This window comes from Phoca vitulina, unplaced genomic scaffold (assembly GCF_004348235.1).
Source record: "Phoca vitulina isolate PV1807 unplaced genomic scaffold, GSC_HSeal_1.0 scaffold12, whole genome shotgun sequence".
NCBI classification, from domain to species: Eukaryota; Metazoa; Chordata; class Mammalia; order Carnivora; family Phocidae; genus Phoca; species Phoca vitulina.
Window position 1 is genome coordinate 13384081 of NW_022589715.1, and position 22414 is coordinate 13406494.

At 54.2% G+C, this 22414-nt stretch overlaps 1 protein-coding gene and 1 pseudogene across 2 annotated transcripts in view; both read left to right on the top strand.

The window, feature by feature from the left end:
* POLR1A (RNA polymerase I subunit A) overlaps nucleotides 1-22414 on the top strand; it is an 82495-nt gene that overhangs the window by 56731 nt on the left and 3350 nt on the right. The window contains exons 25-34 of one of the 2 annotated variants that reach the window (XM_032410527.1): nucleotides 2193-2360; nucleotides 3258-3393; nucleotides 3850-4007; nucleotides 8916-9042; nucleotides 10301-10411; nucleotides 11189-11470; nucleotides 12299-12499; nucleotides 13663-13780; nucleotides 14298-14462; nucleotides 14839-18926. In XM_032410527.1, coding sequence (XP_032266418.1) covers nucleotides 2193-2360; nucleotides 3258-3393; nucleotides 3850-4007; nucleotides 8916-9042; nucleotides 10301-10411; nucleotides 11189-11470; nucleotides 12299-12499; nucleotides 13663-13780; nucleotides 14298-14462; nucleotides 14839-14939 — 1567 coding nt within the window. In that variant the 3' untranslated portion in view covers nucleotides 14940-18926. Of the gene's footprint in view, nucleotides 1-2192; nucleotides 2361-3257; nucleotides 3394-3849; nucleotides 4008-8915; nucleotides 9043-10300; nucleotides 10412-11188; nucleotides 11471-12298; nucleotides 12500-13662; nucleotides 13781-14297; nucleotides 14463-14838; nucleotides 18927-22414 lie in introns of those variants that run through there. The other variant, XM_032410528.1, reaches the window with a different exon arrangement.
* On the top strand, nucleotides 17924-18886 carry LOC116636110 (annotated as a pseudogene).

Here is a 22414-nt window from a genome sequence, read left to right on the forward strand (position 1 = left end):
GAAAATGCTCTGCTGGATGGGAGCTTGCAGAAATGACCTCTCTCGAGCTTGGTGTGGTGGTCATGGCTAATTGAGAGGCAGGGAATCTGCTCACCATTCAGCAGCTTCTAACTCTGACCCAGGGCAAACCATTCATGGCCCTGTGACATCAAGAATGGCTCAGCCTTTCATGAGGGGTTGGATGTGATGGCTCCAGTGTTCCTCTGAGCTTTGGAGGCCAAAGTCTTAAGCAAGAAAGACCACATGCAGTACTCAACTTGGACTTGTTGACCAATAAATAAATAAGTGTGGAAATGGTGTGGTCTAGGTGGGTGGGAAGCCAGGTATACCAGCACCGAGTCACATTGGATTAAAACCTCACAAGTGCCCCCAAGGAAGGCCTGCTGTGGGGTTCGTATTGGAGCAGTCCCCTAGTCGGGATCCTTTCCACTCAGCTCACTAAGCCTAGCCTGCAGAGCTGGAAGACCTCCAGGGTATGGGTATGGGCCCCGGCCTGGCCGCTCGTCCTGCACCTGATGAGACTCACAGGGTCCAGGAGGGGGACTGCAGGTGGAAGATGGGAATCAGGGCAAATGAGTGAAGGCAAACGCATGAGGGGAGGAACTAGAGGGGAGGAAGAGGGCTCTCTCTTTGCCCCTTACTGTGGTTTCTCTAGTCAGGCCTCAGAGAGGCCCAGACAGAATAAATCATTCCAGGTTCTCACAGATGCCGGCAGGGCTTTCCCTGTAAGAGCAAGATCCTGATGCCCCTGCCCCCTTCACCTGCCTCCGTGCAGCTCAGGGCACTGGCCATTTGCCTTCAGAAGGACCGGGGGTGCAACATCAGGAGTGGGGAGAGATTAGCCCTGGGGAGCATCACTTGGGCTCACAGAGCCAAGGGGGGAGGCAATTCCGCCTCAGTTGCTCTCACAGGGGACCTGTTAATAAGCAGCAAGCTCAGGGTGAAACTCCAAAGTTCTGGAGGTATTCCTCTGTCAAGTACCCAAACCTGATAGGTACCCAGACCTCACCGGTTTGAAGTAATTGGGAGAGATGACACAGCAGGTTAGAGAAAAGTCTTTTTTTTTTTTTAAGATTTAGTTTATTTATTTATTTAGAGAGTGAGAGCGCACGTGTGAGTGGGGGAAGAGGCAGAGGGAGAGGAAGAGAGTCTTAAGCAGACTCCCCTCTGAGTGTGGAGCCCAACACAGGGCTCGATCTCACGACCCTGAGATCACTACCTGAGCTGAAATCAAGGGTTCAGATCCTCAACTGACTGAGCCACCCAGGTGCCCCCAAGAAAAGTCTGACTTGTAAAAAGCACTTCTTTAGGGGACATCTGGGTGGCTCAGTTGGTTAAGCCTCTGTCTTCGGTTCAGGTCATGATCTCAGGGTCCTGGGATCAAGCCCCGTGTCAGGCTCCCTGCTCAGTGGGGAGCCTGCTTCTCCCTCTTCTGCGCTTCCCGCCCCCCCCCAACTCATGTTCTCTCTCGCTTTCTCAAATAAATAAATAAAATCTTTTAAAAAAATAAAGACACTTGCTTAGAAATGTAGTATTACCACTTTCTCTACATTCATACATGCGTGCATTTAGCCTTCATGGGTTGAGCCCCTTGTTCCATGTGCTGGGGTAATGTAATGCAGTGTTCCTGTGGCTGTTCTGAAAGAGCCAGCTTTCATAGGAAGAATGGTTAATAAATCACAAAGCTGCATAGCATGCACGTTTCCCATGTGGCCTGCAGCTGTTTGCACCAATTAAGAAAACAAACAGCCCCCTTTCCTCCCCGACCCCATATCCCCATAATTGCTTGGTGAACCTCTTCCTAGTTTGTAGAGTGGGAGGTGGGGAAGAAAGAATTAACAGAGGAAAACGTGAATAGCAGGCTCGGAAATCCTCACTGCTCAGGGGGCTCACGGTGACTGGTGCAGAGTGGGTGCATGACGTCCTCAGGGCAAACATGAATAGTCCGAGCATGGACACCTAGAGCTTCAGTCACCCACCTGGGATCTGTACTGCGTCTTTAGGTCATCCCAGGGTCAGTAGAGGGATTTTAAGGATTAGAAGGATCATTTGCCTAGGAAAAACAAGTCCAGAAAGAGGGAAAGCTAATAGTGCCGTGGACCCTGGTTTTGGGTGGCGTCGCAGCTCCTAACAGACAGGTGGTGTCCGCGCTCCTAACCTGTGCCCCCCCCCACTCCGCCACCCCATTTCAGGTTGAGGACCCTGCTGCAGCTCAAGTGGCAGCGCTCGCTGTGTGACCCGGGTGAGGCCGTGGGCCTGCTGGCCGCCCAGAGCATTGGGGAGCCCTCCACGCAGATGACCCTGAACACCTTCCACTTTGCTGGCAGAGGCGAGATGAACGTCACCCTGGGCATTCCGAGGTATGGGGCTGCAGGGGTGCATAGGGTGGGGTCTGTCCTAAGCCCACTCCTGGGGAGGAAGTCACTTAATGAGAGAGAGAGAGAGAGGGTGGAGGGGAGGGAAGTGGGCATCTCATCAAAAATGGGGATTAGGGTTGGACTTTGTGGAGCCCAGCTGGTTTCTCTGGCTGGATCCATGCCCAGGCCTCTTAGAATCTCTGTGTATCCCTCTGCCAACTCCTATATCAGCTACCTGGGATGTTTGTGAAGTTACACTCCTGGGGTCAGGACTCAGGAACGGAGGTTGTTAACAAGCCCCATGCACCTGGTTGCCTAACTCCGGGGGCACCATTCACCTAGACTGTGACCCACAGTGGCCCTTCCGGTAAGCGTGTTCACCTACAGCAGGATCATGGCCACTGGGAAAGAGGAAAGAGTGGGAGACCCACTTGCATTCAATACCTGGCCCTGCCACTTTCTAGCAGAGAGATTTGGGTTCCTCAGCTTCCCTACCCTCAGGGTCCTCGATCTGTGGAAGGGAGGAGGCCAGGGCCCACCATGCAGGTAGGCCGTGTCGGCTGTCAGAGCTCACGGGCAAGGCCAGGAGCATCATGGTGCCTGTACGTTACCCATCCCCGCATCTCTCATTCCATAAGCTGTTAGTAAGCATCCAGTGTGGGCATGGCACGGGTGATAGGAAACAAGAATAATACTAGCCTGTCCTAAAAACTGACAGGAGTGTCACTTGCTGTCACTCACGGGGCCAGAACTGGGACTTTCTGATCCAGCATATTTCCTTGCAAGATCCCCAGTCTTCTCAGACCCCAGAAGAGCTCTAAAATCTTGGTAAGAAAGGCCTCACACAAGTAGGGAATCTGCGTACCTCTTGTGATTAGATATGCCCTTGTTCTGTGACAGGTTGAGGGAGATTCTCATGGTGGCGAGTGCCAACATCAAGACGCCCATGATGAGCGTGCCCGTGTTCAACACCAAGAAAGCACTGAAGAGAGTGAAAAGCCTGAAGAAGCAACTCACCAGAGTATGCTTAGGGGAGGTAATTGTCTCTTGGACCTGGCTGTGCCCTGGGTGGTGGTGTTTTCCTGCATCTTCGTCTGTGAAGAACAGAATTTGCTGACTGTTCAGACTCCCACAAATGAGGGAGAAGCTTTCTCTGCCAGGTGCCAAGCAGGGAGGAACCAGTAAGCTTTAAAAGTAATCATCAGTTCTGCAGCATTATCGAGTGCCTTAAAAATGCTTCCTGCGGTAACTTACCAGCCCTGCTGGAGTCTGCTGCCTGTAGCCTTGGGCCATCTCTGGAGGTGACCTACCGGCTGTGGGCCCCTGTCCCCTGAGGATTGACACTGGCAGAGCTTAGTGGGGTTTCTCTGGGGACTTGGCCTATGGCCCCTGCTTTTACCCCTTAAACCCTTGGATTTCCCAAAACCCACTTGTCATGCACAGTCCCCTGGGAATCAGGCAAGCTGGGTTCTCTCTGTCCATCTGGTTCAAGGTGTTGGAGAAAATTGATGTCCAGGAGTCATTCTGTATCGGAGACAAACAGGACAAGTTTCAGGTGTACCAGTTGAGGTTTCAGTTCCTGCCACATGCGTATTACCAGCAGGAGAAGTGCCTGAGACCTGAGGACATCCTGCACTTTGTGGAAACAAGGTGAGGACTCCGGCCACATTTATCGTTCGATTCTGTTGTGGGCCTTGAGTGCTCCAGGCCACAGGCCTCCTGGAGATTAGACGCATTTGTCTAAATGCGTCCTTCAAGGGCAGTGTTGGGGAAAGCAGCAGGCCCTGCAGCCCAGTTTGGAAACCTCTCTCCTGATCTGGCTTGTGGGTGTGACTGCATTCACCACACACCACTCCCTGAGACTTTTCTTCTCTCTGGTTGACGAGTCAGTCTTGTCTTCTTGGGTTTGGAGGCTTTCAGATGTGGAAGTATGTGTACTGGAAAGAGGATGGAGCCCTGTCACCGTGGTGTTGCGGTGAGGGTAGACCAGCTCGCGGGGGTGATTTTTGACAAGATGTTCCAGGCCGCACCCTGTGGTTCCCAATACATTTATATTCTGTTTAATAACAGGCAGTATGCCGATGGCATGCTGCTTTGAAGCCCCCGGTCTATAGCTGGGGTTCCCAGCAGTTGCTTACAGGTAGGGAGAAAGAAAATCCTTCTTCTCTCAAGTGCAAGTTACTGCTGGGCATCTGAAAAGTACAGGCCACCATGCTGAGTACATAGGAGTAGGGTGGTGGGTGTGCCGGGGCTGGGGTAAGCCAGGAAGAGCCAGCGAGGCACTTCGGACTCACCCGCTGACCCTCGATCACGCCGCGCAGACTCGGATGGCTGCAGGGCTCAGCAGAGAGGATGGGCCAGTGAAGCAGGCCAGGAGGCCCCCAGCAGGCTGGAGAGTGCAGAACCTGCCTCGGGGGAACAGGAATGTGGGTCAGGGTGGTCAGATCTTCTGATTTAGAAAAAACCGGAAAGCCTCTCCCCCCCGCCCTTTTTTTTCTGTCTTTGGCTATTTGGTTGCTTGCTTTTGCTTTTATAAATAAGTTTTCTAATTTTTAAATACCCGCAACTAATCCATCCATTTTCAGAAACTTGGTAAGGCCCAAATAGATCCCATCTGTCCGTGGGATTCGATCACAGACCACCAACCACTGCCTGTAATCTAGACCAGCTCTCAGGCCCTCCCGGAGCCTCCCTGAAATGGAGAACCAATGGGGCAGAGTAGAGGCAGAGCCCACTGCATTCAGTCATCCCACCAACCTTCACCGAGTGATGCGCATTCATAGATGAGTCTCAGATGCAGCATGTCCAGGAGAGAGCAACTGCTCTGCCATTGGCCCTCTTCTTCCCTCTCACCTGAAGATGTGAGCTGGTTTCAGGCCAGCCCTCCAAACATGTGGTGTTCAAGATTGTGGGTATTATGGCAGGTGAGCTTGGATGGGAACCCATCCCTTTGGAAGGGGGCCACTGCCAGGCAGATCCTGTCCCAGTTTATGTGAGCCTGGGTGAAGTTGTTGCTGGCTAGGCCTCGGGGAACACGTGCACTGCCGTCGGCCCGGGGGGAGAAGGTTCCTTTTACCAGGCAGACCCAGCGCTCTCGTGGTGCTGGGCCGTGTCACAGGAGACGCGTCTCCAGCCTGCCGGCTCATTAATTAACTTGGAGGAACATAACTCCCAGGAGAACCGCCTGTTTGTGCTGGCCAGGCAGCCCTTTTCTGAGAAATGGGAATTAGGATCACATGGCCTCTTGAGAATTATCAAGAGCAGGCGGAGGTGGATGGTCTGCCCCGTTTCTGTGCACCTAGGACTTCCGCCTGCCATGCCGGTAGGGCAGCGTGCAGCAGGTACCAGGCTGTGCTTAGAATTCTTTCTTTTTCTTTCTTTCTCCCTTTCTTTTCTTTCTTTTCTTTCTTTCTTTCTTTCTTTCTTTCTTTCTTTCTTTCTTTCTTTCTTTTTCTTTCTTTCTTTCTTTCTTTTTCTTTCTTTCTTTTCTTCTTTCTTTCTTTCTTTCTTCTTTTCTTTCTAGATTTTATTTATTTGACGTAGAGAGACACAGCAAGAGAGGGAACACAAGCAGGGGGAGTGGGGGAGGGAGAAGCAGGCTTCCTGCTGAGCAGGGAGCCCGATGCGGGGCTCCATCCCAGGACCCTGAGATCATGACCTGAGCGGAAGGCAGCCGCTTAACGAATGAGCCAGCCGGGCACCCCTAGAATTCTTTCTATTTATATTATTTCAGGAAATAGAAAAATCCATCACTTTGAAAAGTTTTTTTTCTTAATGAGGGACAGCCCTGGCTTCTTCCCAGAAATGAAGTACTTTTTCAGCTCCTAGTTTGTATTTGCTGGTGCACTTGAAAAGCTGTGATAAACAAAGCCATGTGCAGTAGCTCTTAGCTACTCTGCGACTCTAGCGGATTGGGCCAAAGGCGAGAGAAGGAGCAGTGTGTGAACCGGAGCGTGGTTTGGACTGTCCTTGACAGGCCTGGGCGGCAGAACGGCCACATTAAGGCCTCTTAACAGACCACAGGGAAATGTCAGTGTGCTCCCAAGAGTGACAACCCCCCTCCTTCCTTCCTCCCTTCCCTCCCCCCACCTCCTCCACTTCCTTTTCTCTCTCTACTCCCCTTCCCTCCCCCCCTTCCCTTTTCTTCTCCCAGTTATAGATCATGAGACTATTTTGACAATAGATTGGAGAAGGGAAAAAAAGAAACACAGAGGCACATCTCTAGATGGAGATGTATAAGCCTTGAAGGTTCTCTGAGTATTTGTACGGACATCTGTCACTTTGGATGTTAGTGTCTATCATCTGGAAGGTGGGCCAGGGGCGGTGAAGTAGAAAGAGCCCCGAGCTAGGAGTTGGGTGGTAAGTTCTGGCCTCCTGTCCCCAGCCGTGAAACGACCAAGCTGCCAGTGTGCGGTTACGGCTTCTGTGACTCTGACTTTGCAAGCAGCAGGTGCTGGAGCTGTTGCCAGGCACTCTTGGAAACAGCCAGGGGTCATATTCTCTGTTGGCAATTATTTATGTAGGAAGGGTGGTTTCCCTGCAGCCTGTCCCTCTTGTTCCCTTCGGTTGCCACGGTCTGACAAACAGCAAAACCTGCACAGAGCAGCCATCGTGGGCCTTCAGCTCCCTTGCTCTTGGCAGAATCACAGAAGGGCAAACTGTGTGCGCCCGCAGGAGGATTCTGGCACACTGGTAACGTGTCTGCCACTTACTGGTCAGGGTTCATTCTGCTTCCTCACCTTCTCTCGTGTTCCTAGCAGTTTTGTTCACTGAAAGAGGCAGGCCGGGCAGAAGGGAGTCCCAGCGAGGGGGGGATTAGGGAAGGTCTCCTTGGGGCCTTCCATCTGCACTTAGATCCAGACTTGGGGGTTGGGTGCAGCTCCAACAGGTAGAGAAAGGGCTGGGGAAATTGCTGGCAGAGGATGCACCAGGGCTGGGGGGAGCAAGCGGGCATTTGCAGTGGGGGGGGTGGCCAGTTGTGGAGTGCTGGGTGGGGGGAGCCTTGGAGGGGTGACATAGCCGGCCACAAAGCTACGGGCCTAGAGATTCTGAGGAGTCAGAGCAGCAGCCCCCAAGCAGTGGGAGGAGGCGAACAGCTCCTGTTGAGGGGAGGGAGGCAGCAGGCCTGGGGCTGCCACACCCCCGTCTGTCCCGTTTCCTCTCCTCACTATGCAGTAGGCTCAGGTCGGGGTGGGAATGGCCCACTGTACAGAAGAGATGAAGGCCTTCCTCCCCAGTCTCTGGCTGAATGCAGACTTGAACCAGAGCCTGGCCTTCCAGAAACCTCACTTTCGCCCCCTCTTCTCAAGTCAAGCCTGGCCTTCCCTCATCTGGCCCTTGTCCCCATCCCCAGCACTCGGTGACCAGGCTCTTCCCTGGATTGGTGGGTGAGGAGACTTTTCTGCCAAAGGCAGAAACCTCAGCAAAACCGTGCACAACTTTTAAAAAGTTAAAGTATATATATGTAACGAGGAGGGAGAACAGTTGTCTTTTGCTATTAATAAGCCAAACAGTAAATATTTGACCTGCCTACTTAAATTTAAGACAGCACTCCTATATTTTCTGTATTTTCATCCTTGCTTTGCTCCCAGGGCACATGATACACACATTATAGGCACTGAGACAGTACAGGATGGCTGGCTGGCTAAGGGACCTGATGCTTAATATAATTAAAAGCAATCCATTTTGGCATGCTGTTCTGGCCTGAAGAAGAAGACAGGCAAGAGATTATGTGAAAAAAAGAAGCAAGGGGCGGGGGGCGGGGTGAGGCCTTAAGGGAGCTTAAAAATAGAAAAGTCAGAAGGAAGAGGCGAGGGGCCAGGAAAGGCCCCCTAGGCTCTGCAGTAAGTTGGTTCTTTTAAATTGTTTTGGTTCCAACCCGTTGACATGATTTATGGCCACAAAGTAAGTCATCATTGCCTTCAAAACTCTGATGAACTCTTGCACATCTTAGGTCTTCCATCAAATTGTCAGGGCTCCCACCCCAAGGAGACCGGAGATGTCAGGCCCAAGCTGTGCCACTTTCTGGAGATGCTGCGGGGACAGGCCGGGAACAGTCCTAGCCCTGGCCTGGACCCCCCTCTCCTGCCGTAGAGTACGCTGTCCCCATCAGACACCGGCCACAGTTGTGCTAGCACCTTCCACTTACGGACTGCCCACTCCGCCAGGCCTTATGACCGTTCTCGGACAGGGGGTCATGTCTAAGCCTTCAGACAAGACCGCACGGCACATACTCGTACGCACATTTTACAGATGAGGGACTTCACACTCAGGTGACTGTCATGCTGAAAGGTACACACTTGAGGAGTGGCAGGACATGTGTTCCGACCAGGCCTGCTGGGCTGTGGAGCAGTGGTCTCTCCAACGTGCTCTCTGCCCTTCAGCAACAGCGGTGGGGGGGGGCACAAGTGAGCCGAGAGCAGATGCTGGATCTCTGTCTCCTGTGTAAATCCCTGACACGGCCTTAGGTGGCTGCGAGACCCTTGGACAGAACTTCCTACCCACCGCAAGGGCGGGGCGGGTACTGAATGGGCCGGCGCGGCTTTCTTCTCGTTTTAGGTTCTTTAAGATTCTGATGGAATCCCTCAGAAAGAAGAATAATAAAGCCTCAGCTTTCAGAAGCGTTAACACTCGGAGAGCTACCCAGCGGGATCTAGACAACTCTGGGGAGTCGGAGAGGAATCGGGTGAGTGAGTCCCGCAGGGCCCCCTCTGGGATCAGTACAGGGGAGGGTCCCAGGGCTGGAAGCCCGTAGGGTAGCTGCTGCCTTAGTCTTCTCTCCTGGGAAGGCTCTGGGATTGTTCTCAGCACTCAAGCCCCTTCCTGGTTTTGGCCATTCTTTCCATGTACCTTATCATTTATCTGCCATGCTGACAGAGCCACAGCGGGGGCTGGTCTGATTGGCCTTAGGGGAGGGCCCAGGGTCATCCATCTGTGTGTTCTCAAGGACCGCTCCTTAAGTGATTTTTACCCTGAGGATAGGCTCAAAGTATTGGTACCCACTGGGCTTTCGAATTCTTTTCCTGGTTTCGTATGCTCTGCCTTTGACTTCCCTGGATCAGGTGTACTGGTAGGGAAGTCGGGCTGCAGGAATAAAAAAGGAAGGAGCCAGGGAAAAGCTTGGAGGCAAAACAGTCCGGGAATGATGATACCTCATCTGCCAGGAGACCCGGGGCGGTGTGGGGCAGGTCCCTCAGCATCATCTGAGCCAGCAGCAGCTTCAGCTACATGGCAATAGCTGTGACTGGGGTGCGGTGGGGGGGTGCTCAGTACTGCCCCCACCTTACTCTGTGATCTCAGCTATGTCTGCTCCTGTCTCTGGGCCTTGCTCCTCACCCCGACAGTGAGGGCCTGGCCGAGACCAAAGAGAATGCTTGGTCTCCGGCCCGGGAGGTCTCCCAGTTGGCTAACTCGAGCACAAATGGGCATGGACGGTCTTTGGAAGGCTGCCCAGTCTATCCTTAAGGCACCCAGAAGACTATAAGAAATTAGGAGCCAAGATCAGAAGGTGTAAATGTCTGGTTTTTAAAATACGCAATAGTCCACCAAGCCAATCCTGTCTTCATCTCCACCTGCAAAAAAAATATTTGGAACAATATTTTATACCACTTTCTTTTAATGACTTAGCCTTGTCACTTTTTTGACATTTCTTTTAAAATGCAGGATTTTGCAAGTGAGACATGTGAAAATGAAGCTTGAAGAGAAGGAGGCAGGGAGTGCAGGGCTGGCCCAGAGCAGGAACTGGATGGATGGGTTGGCTAGGAGGAAGGGTGGGTAGATGGGTGGCATGTGGAGGTAAAATGAACGGATGGCTAGATGGGCAGGCAGGTGGGTGGCTGGGTGGATGAAGTGAGCAGACAAGAGGAATGGATGGGTAGATAGATGGATTCAGCAAGCACTGGGTGTTGGAGCCCGTCTTTTTCCTCCTTGTCCCCGAACCACAGGGAGAACAGGAAGGTGACGAGGAAGAGGAGGGGCCCATTGTGGACGCTGAAGCTGAGGAGGGGGACGCTGATGCTTCTGATGCCAAACGCAAGGAGAAACAAGAAGAGGAGGTGAGGGGACTGGCTGGGGTGGGGGGCGGTGTCACATCCCTCCTGTCACACCTGCAAGATAGTTGCTTGCCACATATGGCCACACTTTTATTACCATGCTGGAATCCATTAGGAACCTTGAAGCAAATCTGGCTTCCCAGCACACGTCTCGATGGAGAAGATAAAGTTCGCAGGGCAGGAATTAGACAGGGGCCATCCCTGGGCTGCCCTTTGGCTCTGGAGTGAATCAGATTCAGGGACCCAGAGGCTTTTTGCAAGGAGGTGGAGTCAGGCTGCCTCTTGGTTTTACAATGAAAATATACTAAAACCAGTCTTATGGGGGCGCCTGGGCGGCTCAGTCGGTTAAGCTTCTCACTCTTGGTTTTGGCTCAGCGGGGAGTCTGCTTGAGGTTCTCTCTCTCCCTCTTCCCCTCCCCCTGCTTGTGCTCGCTTGCGGTCTCTCTCTCTCTCAAATAAATAAATCTTAAAAAACAAAACAAAAACAAAAACCAGCCTCAGGACTGCCACTAGGACAGAGGGCAGTTGAGAGGGGCTGAGGAAATTGACAGGCAAGAGAGAGCTCGAGGAGGGTGGAAGGTGTTGGGAGTTGGGACTGAGGGGCTGGCATTGGCAGGGGAGGGGCCACCAGGACAGAGGAGAAGGCAGCCCAGGCCGGGTGGAGTAGGGACCTGGGTACTGCCAGTCAGATAAGGCCTCTGCAGGGGCGCTTGTTCGCAGGCAAAGTCCAGACAGATGGGGGCGCCCAGGTGACACAGACCGTACCCCATCCCCTGCCAGGTCGATTATGAGAGCGAGGAGGAGGAGGTCGAGGAGGATAACGACGATGAGGACATGCAGGAGGACGGTGCTCACAAGGCCCAGGAGCAGGATGAAGAGGTGGGCTCAGGCCCCGAGGAGGACTCGCCCCCTGCCGCCCCCCTCAGCCAGCCCCGGAAGTCCACCCGCAGCAGAGAGCCCCAGGGAGCCGGGGCCGTGGAGCGCCGGGTGCAGGCGGTGCGCGAGTCGCACCCGTTCATAGAGGACTACCAGTATGACTCCGAGGACAGCCTGTGGTGCCAGGTCAGTACCGCTCGCGACCCCCGCAGAGGCCCGGCCAGGGGCCTGTGCTGAGCTCCTCCCCGCGCCACTGGCTGGCACGCGGGGTCTGTGGCCGTGGGTTGCGGTCTCTGCGTCATCCCAGATCCCTTAAAGGATCTGGGGCAGCTGTGGACCCTCTGCCCCACATCACTGCCCTCCGCATTTGACTCAAACCCCGAGTGGGCCAGTTCTTTCTGATTCTTCAAGAACAGTGTGTATACATGAGTGTGATCGGCTGGGCCGCGGGTACTTGTAAACATCTCACCTCAGTCATTTCACCTTCGGTACTACCGAGTGACCGTGCCTCAGTTGTTGCGGAGGCCGGCAGGAGTGCGCTAGTTCCTCGCACCCACGGCCTCTAGTCACACCAACTTCGGGGTTCCTGTAAAGGCTGGCTGGTTAGGATGCCTACACAGCTACACTCAGACTGAGGTTTTTGTCCTTTGCTTTGATCCAGTCCAGTGGTTCCCAAATGGCAACGTAGATAAGAGTCGTTGAGCAGGTTACCCACACGAAACGACAGTTGTGACACTGTGGTGATCGAAAGGCTATCAGGGGCACTGTTGAGCAGATAGGATTTTCAGCAGCATCTGTGAAGGTGTCACCTTCGTCTGGGTGACTGGAGATGGCTGCTGTGTGTGGTCCGTTCTGCCACCCAGTGTTTGCGTGTGCAGACCCAGCCTACCCCAGCAGGGCCACCTGCCCCCAGCCAAGGTGTTTGCTAAGCAAGCTTTGAAGGCGTCGCCCGGGGAGCCAGCTGTGGGGGAGGGCTAGCCCCCTCCCCTCGCACAAACCTCCCTCCTCCTGCAGGTGACAGTGAAGCTCCCTCTGATGAAGATTAACTTTGACATGAGCTCCCTGGTGGTGTTGCTGGCCCAGAGTGCTGTCGTCTACGCGACCAAGGGCATCACAAGGTGCCTCCTCAATGAAACCACCAACAAGAAGAATGAGAAGGAGCTTGTCTTAAACACTGAAGGAATCAACCTGCCGGAGCTGTTCAAATACGCTGAGGTACATGTCCCCTCACCAGATTGTCTGCTGGCCAAGAACGAGGCCCCACACTGTCTCGGGGCCTGGCCACCAGGAGGTGAGGTCCTTGGGCCTTCTTCTTGGGATCCACCATGCGCGTTAGCCTAGTTAGGACTTGCGGTACAGAAACCTGCTTAACGTTCTCTAACCCAGGGTTTCTCAAACTCATTTGGCTCTAAATTTTTTTCCTTGAAATTAAAACCTCCGCAAAGTCGATTTGTAAGAAATAGTTGCTGAATTCCTGGCTTGGGAGCTGCTCATTTCATCTGGTAAAGGGGGCCCTGGGAGCAGAGATGGCCCAGACCAGCGGTGCAGTTTGCTCTGTCCCACCTGCTCCTCCTGCTTCATTCTCCCGCTTCGTTGTGTCTCCCGGGACCTTTTGAGATGCTCTCAACCCCTGGGCACAAGGGTTTCCCCCAGAGAATACCGAGGTGCTGGGACCCCCGTAGCCCACCGTCGCCGGTCTGCACCCAGCTCACGAAGCTCTCCCTTCCTGGAACACTGCTCCTCCCACAACAGTTGCCCTGCAGAGGCCCTTGCTGCCCGGACGCCTCCTTGAGGACAGAGCGGGGGGGGGCTTGTGCCTCCTGAGAGGTAGGCCCCAGCAGGGTGAACTCCGTCATGCTCGTGGCGTTTGTTTGAACGAGGCCGGGGTCTCCGCCGTGTCCTGTGGGGATGACGTAGTGCAGAGCCACCTCGGGGCCTCCAGAACAGCCGAACTGGAGCCTCAGGGCCCTGACGAGGCCCGGCTTTCCCCCCCGGAGCTGCCCCACCGCTGCCCCTGGTGCCCTGGAGAGGGATTTAAGTGTCTGCTGGAGAACTTCCCTCACCTACCGAAGGACGTCTCAATCCTAGGAAACACGTCGATCTGTTAAATAAATAAGGAAATACCTTTCTTCCTGTTGACCTGAAGCGGGTACCAAGTTATCTCTGGGCTCTGGTGCCGACAGCGAGACAGACCTTGGGGCCTGGCCACCCACAGCTCTGCCTGCACTGTTTCCCGTCGCTAATCCTGGGCCACCCCGGACCACATCGTCGGCAGCTGTGCTTGACTACCAGACAAGGCGCGAGCTCGGCCGGGGGGGGTCATGCCAACAGAAGGGAGAAGGCCAGGCCCTCCCACTCAGCCCCTCCTTCTTCCCTAGGTTCTGGACTTGCGCCGCCTCTATTCCAATGACATCCACGCCATGGCCAGCACCTACGGCATCGAGGCCGCACTGCGGGTGATCGAGAAGGAGATCAGGGACGTGTTTGCTGTGTACGGTAAGAGGGGCCGTGGAGAGCGCTCAAAAGATCCCAGTGTGGCGGGCCAGCTCTGTAGGGATGTGGGTGCAGTGAGCGTGTGGCCTGTGGGAGACTCTGACAGTGATCTGGGAGGACAGGTTTCAGTCCTGTCACTGAGGACTTCTCCCCTCCCCACCTCCCCCCCGCCGACCTGTTTCTCATCTGGCCTCTGAGGAAGCTCCTGCCTGATGACGTGGCCCCCAGCCTGCCTTCAAGGTTTGGGCTCCCAAGTGAAACAGTGCTGCAAGTCTGGAGTCAGTTTCCTAGGCTAGTGGATAGAAGCGGAGAGTGGGTTGTACTGATAGTGGGCAGGGATGAGGGGGACTGCCCCGCCGAGGTTGGGGGCTAAGTAGCTGACTGAATAGGTGACTGAGCTGGAAGCGGAGCCTAGGGGTCTGACATCTGAGCCTATGAGCTGCCTTGTGTCAGGTGACACTGTCCCAACTGTCCCCTTGTCATTGCATAATCCTTCCTGGTGTTGCTGCCAACGTGACAGGCATTGCGGTCGATCCCCGCCATCTCTCCCTGGTCGCCGACTATATGTGCTTTGAGGGCGTGTACAAGCCGTTGAATCGCTTTGGGATCCGATCAAACTCCTCCCCTCTGCAACAGATGACATTTGAAACCAGCTTCCAGTTTCTGAAGCAGGCCACCATGCTGGGTCAGTGCATGGGCGGGTGCCCTTGGCCTTCCCTCTCCTAAGTCTGCTCTGGGCAAACAGGCTTGTCTCTTGGGCACCTTTCCACATGCCTTCCACACGAGTGAGATCTTGGGATCTCACTGAGGAAGCAGCTGGGGAGGGTGGGCAGTAGATGGGAAAGCTACCTCTGCCCTTTTGAAGGAAAGGGGGAAGGACCTTCCTTCCTCTTTCTGCAAGCAGAGCTACCTCACAGAACCTAATCGGCCTCCAGGACTCAGGGCCTCCTGCTGGCCTCTGAGATGCCCTATCTGCCCAGCCTCTGTTGAGCCCCCTCCATCCCCTTACCTCACCCCAACTTCTCCCTCAACCACCTAACAAGAGCTCTTGTGTCTCCCAGGATCGCACGATGAGCTGAGGTCCCCTTCCGCCTGCCTCGTGGTCGGGAAAGTCGTCCGGGGCGGGACAGGCCTGTTCGAGCTCAAGCAGCCCCTGAGATAGTGGCTACCGCCTACCATCTGCCCGGCCTGGAGGACAGCCAGGAGGACCTGGGGGCGGGCCTGGCCTGCCCGTCCCATGAGAGGCCCGGGAGAGCGGAGGCCAAGGTGGCCCAGGTGGCCGTGCAGGGCACGGCAGTGATGCCGGGGGGCCGTGAAAGCAGCTGGCCTCAGGGCTGGACCAGCTTCAACCGGAAGGTGGCAGCGTTCCTTGGCCTTCCCCGTCTCGGGATATGAGCAGGGTTCACCGAGTCCCCTAAGTCCCTCTCGGGTGGCCTGCCCTTCCCCTGTGCGGCACCTCTGAGGCAGGGAGGTGAGGTCTTGTTGCTGTGAGCAGCCAGTGACTGCAGGCAGGATTCCGGGGCGGGGCTCCCGCCATTCCTAGGGGCAGAGTTCGCTCAGGGCCAGGCCCACGCCTCTACCCGCCCAGCTTCTGTACCCGGGGCAGGGACCCAGCAGCTCGGCCCCACACGTAGAACCCCGAGTCGCCAGCCGGGCTGTTGGAACAGGTTGCCTGGCTTATCTTACCCAGCTCTGCTCTCGGCATTGAGGCCGCAACCCTCTCTGCGGGCCCTGCTCCCTCTGGGCCGCCCAGCCTCCCGTGACCTCTGGCACCACAGCAGGGGACCCTGGCATGACTAGAAAATCAGAGGACTTGTACAAAGGTTTTGTAAAACCAGAGGCTGTTTCTATTTTTGTCTAATGTTATTCCAGCTCAGGCTGAGTAATAAACATCACTGGAACTAGCTATTGGGAGGGGGAAAAAAAATTAAAAAGACTTCAGTTTTTGTTTTTTCCCTTGGTTTGTGGTTTCTGCATTTCTGATCCGAGAGTCCAGGACTGTGATTTTTCAGCACAGTCATGTCTTGGGTCCCTTCTGTTCCTGTCAGAGGACATAGGGGAGAGCACAGCCCCTGCTGCGTCCCCTTTCCTGAGCCGGCTTCCCCCCCGTGGCCAGGAGAGTAGAAGCCAACGGGAAGGACCCGTGTGTGTGGGGCAGGAAGGGAGGCCTTGCTCGGGGAGAGTGACCACACTGCTCCCTCCAGACACGTGACAGGTCTGCCCTATGCTGTGCCCACGGTGGGGAGAGCGGCAGCCACAGCATACTGGGGCTTGGGTACAGAGGAATAAGCACAGCCTCTGAGGGGCACAGGAAACAGGGGCACAGTGGAATCCTGTGCCACAGGTTAAGGCATGTGTTCTTGGGGCAGTGGGCCAGTTTACGACTCGATAATTTCCATTCCTACCAGAACTGTGGGGGAGGGCTCCCCGGGAGATCACAAGGTAACCCACTGGACAAAGGAGCATGCTTGCATGGCCACCGTGGCTCGGCCCCACTCAGGCACCGAAGGTACGAAGGGGAAGGAGCAGGCCCAGAATACAGACGGGGGATGCACACAGCACACTGAAGTAAGACCTGTGTTGGGAGGCGAGGTGATGACCCACTGCCCTTCCTGCCCGATCCATCCGTGCATTTCCTGGGCACCTCTGTTTTCCATGTGTTTCTCTCCCAGGATACACCTGCTTTGTAAGCAGATATTCCAGAGCTTGCTCATCATGTTGCCTGGAATCCCCGGGCTCCCCATCTGGTATCACATGCTCACCTCACTGGTTCTCTCTGTCAGAGCGTCCTTGGGGGGCCTCCTGGGCTGTTTAAGATGGCATGTTCTTTAGAATATGCTGTGTACTGTAAATGCTCTGGGGGCACTTGTGATTTTTTGGAAAGCACACAAGTAGGTCCAAGCCAAATCTGATGAAGAGGATAGATCAAGGTGCGTAATCATGTTTTAATCAAAGTAGAATGGAGAGTGATGGTTAGGCGGGGTTCACAAACTTCACGGAAGCTGTGAGTTCTTTCAGAACCCTGAGGTGCTGGAGCCAGCCGCTGTTCTTGGATGTCCTCCCTGCCTCGCCCCTTCGTGTGTCAATATCTTACCTACTTGCTTGCTTACAACTTCGCTTCTTTTTAGTCTTTCTTTTTCGGGTTCTCACAAAAAACTACCCACATTCCCGTAAGAACCCCTTGTGAGTCTTTGACATTTTCTGTCTGAACCAGGAAGAAAACTGAGGGGTGGGTGAAGTGCTTTGTCCTGTTCCCAGCTTGGATCTTAACTTTCCTTTCTCTCCACTGTCCTTGTTCCCAAATAGATGTACAAAATGTAAGTAGGTTCCTCCTGGGTCTTCCTGGCCCTGTCACGGCTTTCAGTCCACAGCTCTGATAAACCACTTCTGTGAACGGTTGGCTCCTTCTTGTGTGCCCCTCCCAGTTCTCTAGGCTGTGGCTGGTTTTAATTTTGGTGAAATAACATAAAATGCACCCTCATAACTATTTTTAAGTCTGTAATTCAGTGGCATTAAGTAGTTGCATCATTACGTAATCAGCACCATCATCTGTCCACAGAGCCCTTCATCTTGCAAAGCTGAATCTCTGTCGCCATCAAACACTGACTCCCCCATTCCTCTGGTGACCACTTGCCCCTGGCAGCCACCCCGTTCTTCCTGCTGTCTCTGCATTTGACTCCTGCCTCCGATAAGTGGAATGATTATTTGCTCTTTTGTGATTGGCTTATTTTACTTGATGTAATGTCGATGTTCATCAGTGTTGTGGCATGTGTCAGAATTTCGTTCCTGTTTAAGGTTGAATAATATCCCACTGTGTGTCTGTTTCGTTCATCCATCCCACCATCGACGGACACTTGGGTTGCTTCTACCTTTTGGCTCTTGTGAATGCTGCTGTGAACATGGATGTACAAATCTCTTCAAGACCCTGCTTCCAGTTCTTTGGGGGTTTAGACCCAGAAGTGGAATTGTTGAATCGTTGGCAGTTGGCAGTTCTGTTTTTCATGTTTTGAGAAGCTGCCGTGCTATTTTCCACAGCGTCTATACCATTTTACATTCCCACCAACAGCACACAAGGCTTCCAATTTCTCCACCCCCTTGCCGATGCTTGTTCTTTCCTCTTTTGTTCTATATGGCAGCCATCGTGATTTGACTTAGGGAGTGTCAGATGTTGGGGCGCTTAGGTGGTCTGCACCTACATAGACTTAGGAACCACTTTAGAAGTGTCTCTCTGGCTTCTCCGAGAGAACACCAAATGGCAGATGACGCCGGTGCTGTGGGAGGGCCCGGAGGGCCGGGGGGCCCTGGAATGGGAGGCCGCAGAGCCTTCGGCAGTGGCATCCGGGACTGTGGTCGGGGCCGGGGTCAAGGCCGTGGAGCTCGTGGAGGCAAGGCCGAGGACAAGGAGTGGATCTCCGCCACCAAGCTGGGCTGCCTGGTCAAGGACATGAAGATCAAATCCCTGGAGGAGATCTATCTCTTCTCCCTGCCCATCAAGGAATCTAGATCATTGATTTCTTCCTGGGAGCATCCCTCAAGGACGAGGTTCTGAAGATCATGCCTGTGCAAAAGCAGACCCGTGCTGGCCATCGGACCAGGTTCAAGGCGTTTGTTGCCATCAGAGATTACAACAGACACGTGGGCCTGGGTTTCAAGTGCTCCAAGGAGGTCGCCACTGCTGTCCGTTGGGCCATCGTCCTGGCCAAGCTTTCCATCGTCCCCGTGCGGCAAGGCTACTGGGGGAACAAGATCGGCGAGCCCCACACTGTCCCATCCCGGGTGATTGGCTGCTGGGGCCCTGTGCTGGGGCGCTTCATCCCCGCCCCCAGAGGCACGGGCATGGTCTCAGCTTCTGTGCCCAAGAAGCTACTGATGCTGGCCGGTATCGACGACTGCCACACCTCGGCCAGGGGCTGCACTGCCACCCTGGGGAACTTTGCCAAGGCTACTTTTGATGCCATCCCCGAGACCTACAGCTGTCTCACCCCTGACTTCTGGAAGGAGACGGTGTTCACTAAGTCTCCCTATCAGGAATTCACTGACCATCTTGTGAACACCCACAACAGAGTCTCCGTGCAGAGGACCTAGGCTCCAGCTGTGGCCACCACGTAGTTTTATACAAGAAAAATAAAGCGAACTAAAGCTTGTTAAAAAAGAAGTGTCCCTCTGTTGCTTGCCAATCTTACACCTTTGAGTTGACAATTGAATTGGGGGCTGTAGGAGTCTAGAAAATGCTCCTGAAAGAGGAAAGACTGGTTCTTAAAGACTGGTGGCGTGACAGTCCTGCAGATTTCTGAGTGGGGCAGCCCTGGACTACAGGGTGGGATGGGCAGTCGCCGCCTGTGCTTGAGGGCGTGCAGCTCAGGTGATGGGATTGCTGGGCCCCCACGGGTCTCCCAGCCCCACTGCCATTTTTTCTCTCCTGCCTCATTTACAAGGGGCTCTTCAGTTGCAACCACCAAAGTAGCTACAGTCAAATGTCTTAATTCCTACACCATCAAACCCCCCTTTTGGCCAACGTCCACTTAGTACGGAGGTTCTCAATTCTGCGCGTTGGGTCCACCTGGGAAGCTTTTTAAAAAACTGATTCCAGGGGACTCTCCCTGAGATTCTGATTTAATGAGCCTGGGGTGTGGCCTGCACATTGGAAGATCTCCAGGAGAGTCTAATGTGTGGCAGATTGAGAACAGGCGACTTAGAATAAGCCCTAAATTGTGCAAGTCACAGTCACTCACTTTCTTGTCTGTGGGATGACTTCGCAAGGAGTGAGTCATTGGGACCCAGTTTCCCCACTGAGATTTTAAGATCTGATCTCTGCCTTCAAAAAGTAGAAGTGTGTATGTACGTGTGTGATAAAGCTGTTATGGGGCCACAATAGAGGTCTGCAACGATAAAGTGGAGATCAAAAGACAGCCCAGTCTGCTCTGCCTGGAGTTCAGCAAAGAAAGGTGTGATGCTTCCAGGCACAGAAAGGAGGACCGCAGCTGCCCCCCAGCCCCGCACATGGAGGGGGCTGCTTGTTCAACGTGGAAGCTCCTGCCTGCGGCTGGCCTATAGGGGCGGGCGGCGGGGACACCTGACCAGTGAGCATTTCCTACAAGAAACTTCTTGAGAAGTTGCCGTGTCCACAGTGAAGCCCTTCCATGAGGTCTGCCCCTCCAGCTCTAAGCTGCATGTCCTTCCCGCTCCGTGAGCAGCAATCAGGGAGCTCCATTCGGCCCGGAACTCATTGCAGCTCGGGTTTGTTCGCAGGCCCAGGGAAAGACCAGAACCCGTTACAGGGAACAGGGCTGAGCTCCTCAGCTCACCTTGGCTGTTCAGGTGACGCCCCTTGAGTGACTCTAGGAGCCAACGGCTTTGGGCTCAGGGGCCCGGAAGGCACGTACCAACCTAAATATCCTGACTGTGCCCCTCCTCCCCCAGCCTGCACCCACTTGACCTTGATGCCCGCTGCACTAGGCATGCAGAGATGGAGGAAGTACACCGGCCCTGCCCTCACAGAGCTCACAGCCTAGTGCCCCAACAGACAAGCCAGCTGGAAACAGCGTCATCGTGACCTGGCCAAAGGTTGAGGAACCCACCAGGTGACATGCACCCCCACACACTACCCCACCAGTCCGGGTAGGACCGTGGCCCACCCAGCTGGCCACAGCAGGGCTTTGGGGACATGGCAGAGTGGGGAGGAAAGTGAAGGGCGTGAAATTGAGAATCAGGAGTCCAGTCATCACTACCTGTCCTCATGTGCCCACTCCCACCCCGGCTGCTCTACCTTCCCCCCCTGAACATAGGAGAGGCCACTGTGTGGGTCAAGCGCAGTGCTGCTTGCCCTAGATCTTTCCTTGCAAGTTGCGGTCAACCTTGCTCAGGAGGTTGGCTGGCCCTGCCAGAGGCTGCTTTCTGGACTGGCCACCCAGCCCTGTTGTCACTCACAGGTGACAGGATCAGACACCACAGGCCTCAGCTGGACCACAGTAGAAACTCTCCCTCACCCATGATTCTTGCCTAGAAACATGAAGTTCTTCAGACCTTCAACTAGGCAAACCTCAAGACTGTGGCTGAGCAGTGTGGCTGCACTTCGGGTGAGGAGCTGAGCTCTGAAATCGGACTCCTCCTCACATCGTGGGTCCTAAACTGACAGTGTGACCCTAAGAGGTTACTTGGCATCCCTGCGCCTCAGTTTCCTTGTCTGTAAAAACAGTGATTTAAATTAAGTGTTCGTATAAAATCATATACAGCTATAAATGTTTACCTATATCCCAAGCAGGTCTCGGGCGCCTGGGTGGCTCAGTTGGTTAAGCGACTGCCTTCGGCTCAGGTCATGATCCTGGAGTCCCTGGATCGAGTCCCGCATCGGGCTCCCTGCTCGGCAGGGAGTCTGCTTCTCCCTCTGACCCTCCCCCCTCTCATGCTCTCTGTCTCTCATTCTCTCTCTCAAATAAATAAATAAAATCTTTAAAAAACAAAACAAAAAACCAAGCAGGTCTCAGCTGGGGGCGGTTTTGCCCCCTGGACATTTGACAATGTCTGGAGACATGTTTGGTTGTCAAGACTGGAGTGCTGGGGGGGGGTGGCGCTCAACTGTCATTGAGTGGGTAGAGGCTGGGATGCTGCTACACAGCCCGCAACACACAAGACAGCCCCCCGCAATGGAGAATGATCTGGGCCCAAATATCAGTGATAGCAAAGTTGAGGAACCCTGCCACAAACGCATGTATGGAGGGGTTAATGTTTTTTCTTTTACAAAAGGGAATCATTTACATTTTAGTCATCCTGATAGGTAAACAGTGGCATCTCATTGCTACTTTAATTTGCAATTCTCTATCAACAGTTCTTGGCTATTCTGATTTGCACTTCTAAGAATTGTCTATTTGTATCCTCTGCCCATTTTTCTATTGGTTTGTTTCTATTGACCTTCACTGTCAATTCTAAAGAACTCTTATTATAGATACAGATAACCTTTTGTCATCTGCATTAAATACTTCCCCCCGCAAATTAAATGAATGAGATAATACAGGCCAAGAGTTTGTGCAGAACCCACACCATGGTTAAGGGGGTTAGCTATGGGCCACGTGGGGCCAAGCTCACCCCTAGATTTTAGTTTGGGCAGCTGAGGCATCTTCTGAGGTCCATGGATTGAAAGGGGGGCTCACAAGAACACTACTACGCCTGTGACAGTCTCCACAGTGCCGGAGGGACCGTGGTAACAGCAGAACGTCACCGAAAGTCAAGTCCGGAGCAGAGCACACAGAGCCCTGAGCTCCTGCTTGGACCACCCTCAGCTGGAGCTCAGCGAGTGCGGACAACGGGCAACTCCCTTAGGTGCGTTAATTCGCCAGCCCCCCTGGTGACCCCATGAGGATGCTGTTGGCTCCTTTCGTGGTAACTTGTCCACGGACACAGCCAACGAGGAACAAGGATTTGAAGCCGGGCGACTGGCCCCAGAGTCTGGCTCCCAGTCTCCTCACTGTGCGCCCCGCCCCTCCACTCGGACCCTGAGAAAGGAGTTTTCATATCAGACGCTGCCTACATGGAGAATGGCAGGTAGATGTGAGGGCACCAGAGGCCACCCCAGGCCAAGGGACACTTCTCGAGTCTGTGTCCCGGAGGTCCCGATGGAACTGCTGGGGGGAGGCGATCCTA